Genomic DNA, 5,388 nt, shown 5'->3' with positions numbered 1-5,388 from the left:
CAACTGGCCCTGGGCGTACCCCTCACGTGAGGCCCGCAAGTTCCCGGCGCCCGGCCTGACTCAGCCTCGCAGCTTCTGCAGAACCACTTGCCAGCCCCGTGACTCAGTTTCTCCATTTGCTCACGCGGGCCAACCGCGTGAGGCACCTGTGTGGAATGCAGAAGGTGTCTCCAACTGCTTCTCTAGAGTACGTGACGTGCTCCCAGGCGGAGGAGCCCCAGAGACGGGCGCTTACGCCTCCCATAGAGCTCCTGCGGGACGTGCCCTGCACAGGCCCTGGTAATGAGTCCGTGCTAACTGGGGGCAGTGACCCGACCAGGTGCACCCGCAGGGATGCTGAGGAGACGCCCACCTGTGACCCGCCGGTCCTGGTTGCTGAAGGGCCCAGGCCACGGAGGGGCTGCCGGAGAGACGACCAGTGCCCGCGTCGGTGCCCACTGCCCGCCGCCTGACGCAATCCGAGGTGCCCTTGCTGCATGCCGGAGCTGGGAAAACCTCCCCCGCGGTTGCATCACTCCTGCCAGATTTGCTACAGAGGTGGAACCGAGCCAATCAGCGGGCGAGCTGGGTCTGGGGCAGGTCCCTCAGTTACCCACTCAGAGGGCGGCGCGGTTAACCGGGAAGCAAAACACGAAGGTGATTGGTCAAAAGGGGACTTGCCCCGCCCCAATCACCGCGACAGCTGGCGCGGTGGGCGGGGGCCCGCCTGGCCGGAGGGTTTAAAAGGCGCCTCCGAAGGGGCCGCGCAGCTGGAGCGACCAAGCGGTGCCAGGCCAGGTGTGCGCGTCCGTTGGTCCTTCCGTGCCCGCGCCGGAGACCAGCCCCGGAGGCCGCCGGGCTCGTCCCTGTGCCCGGCACCATGAAGCAGGAGTCCACAGCCCAGAACACCCCTCCCGCCTCGCCGCCCACTTCGTCACCGGTGCAGCACCCCCGGGATGACGGTGACCCCCAAGCCCTGTGGATTTTCGGGTACGGCTCTCTCGTGTGGAGGCCCGACTTCGCCTACAGTGACAGCCGTGTGGGTTTCGTGCGCGGCTATAGCCGCCGCTTCTGGCAGGGAGACACCTTCCATCGGGGCAGCGACAAGATGGTGAGCATCTGACTATGCTCAGGGGAATGCAGGAGTTGGGGGCAGGGTAGTGGGCACCAGTGCCCTGGGGTTCTCTGGGCAGCCGGTGCCTCCGTGCTGGTGGGGGAAGTGTATAAACCTGTGCTTGGGCTTTGTGGCTTAAATTTCTGTGCCCAGTAGATCACTGTGATGGCTGGAATCTGTGATCCTGTGGATCACAATGTTGATGAATGTTTCTGATTTATCAGTTTGGGCCACTGCCATGGGTCTGTTTCTCCTGTAGTCATGCATCACTCTCTCCACTTTCCCCTGGATGCGTGGGGTTCTCTGAGGCCTGGGCCAGCAGTGTTAATATGGGTTTCCTTTAGTACCGGTGGCAGAGCTGATTCCTAACTTATCTTTTTCAAAATCTTTGCTTTCTCCTCAGCCTGGCCGTGTGGTGACCCTACTTGAAGATCATGAGGTAAGTGTCCAAGTCAAGAGAGAGACCCCATAGGGCCTAGCATGGAGGGTCTAAGAGAGCTTATGTGTCCTTGGCTGCAGGCTAGATCAGATGCCACACTGGCAGAGGGGAAGGGTGGTCTAGCTCAGTGCTTTTCACAAGAACCCTCTGAGGACCTTGTTAAAATGCAGATTTCAATTTAAATGGACCAGGGTGGGGCCTTAAATTCCTCACATTCGACTTAAGTGTACAGATGATACCACTGGTTCTTAAGCCACACTCTGAGTAGGAATCCTCTTCTGCCTTGGGGGCAGACCACCTTGTCAGCCCTTGTTAACAAAGGGAGAATGAGCTTGATGTATTGCTACTAGATGACTCATCAGTCCTCTGCCCACTTGCCTTATAGAGCGCAGACCTGAGGTGGGACCAGCCAGGAGCTGTTTTGACTGACCCCGGTGTCCGTGTTTCCTCCTAGGGCTGCACTTGGGGTGTGGCATACCAGGTTCAAGGTGAGCAGGTGAGCGAGGCCCTGAAGTACCTGAACGTGCGGGAGGCAGTGCTTGGTGGCTATGATACCAAGGAAGTCACCTTCTACCCCCAAGATAACCCTGACCAACCACTCAAGGCATTGGCTTATGTGGCCACCCCACAAAATCCTGGTTACCTGGGCCCTGCACCTGAAGAGGCCATTGCAACTCAGATCCTGGCCTGTCGCGGCTTCTCTGGTCACAACCTCGAGTACTTGCTACGCCTGGCAGACTTCATGCAGCTCTGTGGGCCCCAGGCACAGGATGAGCACCTGGCAGCCATCGTGGACGCTGTGGGCACCATGCTGCCCTGTTTCTGCCCCACTGAGCAGGCTTTGGCCCTGGTCTGAGGGGTTGAGCCCCTGCAGGGAGTGCCCACGTAGACATGGGGCCACATCCCTACTCCTGTGGCACACAGTGGACTTGATACAGCTGGAGCTCACTGAGAGGACTTGGTGGGTGGCTGGGAGCTTCTCTCCTTAAGCCCCTGCCTATCCCAGCAGTCTCCAGTTCTCCTGCCTGACACTGACTTATTACTTGAAACTATTTATTGCACCATGTTGGTGTAGTGGGCAGGGTGGGGGGCCTGCCCTGGACATAGGGGCCCTGCTGAGCGGTGCCTGACTAGATTCCCCCCAGTGCTGCTGCTAACCCCATACCACCCAGGCCACTGGCTCCCCATCCCCAGACCAACTGTTCTAGCCCCGGAAATATACCACCTGTGAAAAGTCCCAGCCTGCTGGTAAGGGACAGGAGGGATTGAAGAGAAGGGGGCCTTACAAGAACTGAGGCACCTGCGGGTCTCGCTCTTCCTCTTCCTCCCACATTCCTAGGGCAGAACTGGATCTGGAGCCCAGGCACAGTTGCCTGGGCCTCTTTTAGCCATCTGGCTTTGTTTCCCTGTCCCTCTGTTTTCTTGTCTGTTGAGGCCTATAGCTCCTCACTAAAGGCCTGGTACCTTCTCAGTCTGACCGATACTGTTACCCATAAACTGATCCCTTATTATCTGTGTTGTGCTGCGTTGTGGTTCTTTCTTCAGTTGGGGCATTGGGGCAAGTAAGACGATAAAGCCCTGGAAGGCTCATGAGAGGGGCAGGGGCTCCCTCTTTGTCTCCATCCCTCTCTTCCGGGTAGCTGAGCAGACAGGACCAGCAACCAGGGCACAGCACTCTCACGGGCACCATTCACAACTAAGTGTCGTACAGAATTCAGCCCATGTGGCTCTACTCGGTAGCCTTGTAGGCAGTGTTCCTCCCACAGACCTGGTGCCCTGCTCCTGCTCTCAGCTGCCCCAAATAGGCCAGCAGGCTTGGAGGTCACACCAGGTCTTCCTCTAGCTGCTGCCTCTTCGTGACAGCATGACTGGACCCCTGGCTTCCTGCTAAAGGAGCATGTGGGTTAGAGTAGGGTGGTGATGACTTGAGTAGTGCTGAGAGCAGAGAACTGTGGCCTGGAGGACCTAAGTGGCCCTGTGATTTTGAGATCAAAATTGTGGTTACTGTTGTCTTCTGGGACTGTGGTGTGATCTGTGCTTTCTCTGTTAACTTGACCTGCCAGGAGTCTTGCTCACAATGGAATGAGTTGCCAGGGTGCCCTCTTGGCTGCTACTTGTTCCCTCTCTGTGTGCCCCTGGCTGCTCCTCCCCACCCTGATCCGCCCCCCAGGGCAAATCCCACCCCCAGGGTCTCAGAATGGCGTCTCATTGGGCTCAGCTTCTAGTCCTGGGCCTGCAGAATGGGTATAGGGCCCAGGTGACTGCCTTCTTGCAGCAGAAGAGCCTGCTTGCACCCCAGCCTCACTGGCCTAGTAACCTCCAAAAACCTCTTCAGTCCCCTGAGCATCAGTTTACATTGGGATGCTATGTGGTATGTTTTGCTGCTGCTGCTGTTATGGCTGGTGCCCTGGATTGGTCTGGGTGTCCCCAGAGGGGTCAGCTCTGACCAAGTTGGGCAGCTGTTGTGGTGCCCGGTGTGTTGGTGGCCTCGTGTCTTACCATTGATGGGAGAAGTGTGGAGTCCAGCCAAGTTCTTCTGGGAGTTTGTCAGGGCAACACAGCAGGAGGGGGCAGCGGGTGGCAGGGAGACTTGGACAGCACCTCCTGGGCCAGGGCAGGGCAAGACAGCCAGTTTGGGTGCTCAGAACAGAGCCCTGCTCTCTACCGAGCAGGGGTGGGGAGGGCTTCCTGTCAGCTGTACAAGGGCTCCCATTCTTCAAGCCTTATTCATTCAAGTATTTACTAAACTGCTGTATGCCAGACACTGACCTGGGCACTGGGGATACGGCAGTGAAGCAATCTTCCTCCTTAGGGTACTAAGAGACTCTGAATGGGACCATTTAGCATGAAATGTGCTGTGATGGGAGGCCAAGAGTGGGCTCCTGACATGGAGGTGGTGGTCAGGGAAGGCTTTCTGGGGGAGGGAATGATGAGGCCAAGCTCTGAGCCTGAGAAGGGGTCTCTGGTGAAAAGAGGCAAGGAACAACTTGTGCCAGAGAAGGAAGCAAGGTCAGGCTAGCTGGGACAGAGTGGACAGAGTGGCATGGGGGATTGGACATGGGACTGGACAGGTGGCAGGACCACATCCTGTGGCTGGGCCTGATGCTGTAGAGGTGGCATCCCTCCTGGGTTGGTGGGGGCCTCCTGTGAATTCTGAGTGAAAAGACTGCTTAAGAGGAGCCCTGGTTTCTGTCAGGTTGGAGCAGGAAGGCCAAAGACAGCCTAGGGAAGGATGAAGGTGGCCTGAGCTGAGGTGAGGCAGTGGGGACAGAAGGGAGGATAGATCTGACAGTCGCCAGGGCATGAGGCTGGCAGGGTTGGGTGTGGCTGGATGAAAGGGAGAGCGAGGGAGGGGTAGAGGTCCAGGGCTGCTAGTACAGTTGTAGGTCTGGAAGGGCAGGGGTAGAGATCAGCTCTGCATGAGTGTTTGATCTGGGGGTGCCTGTGTAGGGCAATGGCATCCACATGGATATTCAGGGGGCAGCTGGGGAATGTGGGTCTGTGATTCAGAGAGAAATATGGGCTGGAGTAAGAGATCTGGGGGCCATACACATGGAGACAGTACTTGAAAGCCTTGGAAGTGGGGAGAAAAGAGAACAGGGCCCATGCTCAGCCCTGGTGGCTTGAGTGAAGCAAGAAAAGTGGAGAGCAAGCAGCTGGAGAGATAGGAGAAGAACCAGGGTGATGCTGCTGAATGGTCAGGGCAATAAAGAGAGAGGAGCATCCATTAGATGAAATAGCAGAGGGTGCTCTGTGGCCTCAGAGCAATTTCAGAAGAGTGGCATGAAGCCACAGAGCTGGGGAACCTGTAGGAGGGGAAGGAGATCACTCAAGAAATTGATTGCTAGGGCACCTG

At 57.4% G+C, this 5,388-nt stretch overlaps 1 protein-coding gene across 1 annotated transcript; it reads left to right on the top strand.

Annotated features, from left to right (window-relative positions):
- Nucleotides 1-479: 479 nt before the first annotated feature.
- CHAC1 (ChaC glutathione specific gamma-glutamylcyclotransferase 1) lies at nucleotides 480-3,679 on the top strand. Its single transcript, XM_042942377.1, has 3 exons — nucleotides 480-1,090; nucleotides 1,497-1,532; nucleotides 1,987-3,679. The coding sequence occupies exons 1-3, from the start codon at nucleotides 860-862 to the stop codon at nucleotides 2,386-2,388; spliced, it is 669 nt and encodes a 222-aa protein (XP_042798311.1). The 5' UTR covers nucleotides 480-859; the 3' UTR covers nucleotides 2,389-3,679.
- Nucleotides 3,680-5,388: the final 1,709 nt, after the last annotated feature.

The sequence above is a fragment of the Panthera leo genome, chromosome B3 (genome assembly GCF_018350215.1).
Source record: "Panthera leo isolate Ple1 chromosome B3, P.leo_Ple1_pat1.1, whole genome shotgun sequence".
In the NCBI taxonomy this organism is placed as follows: Eukaryota; Metazoa; Chordata; class Mammalia; order Carnivora; family Felidae; genus Panthera; species Panthera leo.
This window is presented reverse-complemented; position numbering and strand designations above follow the sequence as displayed.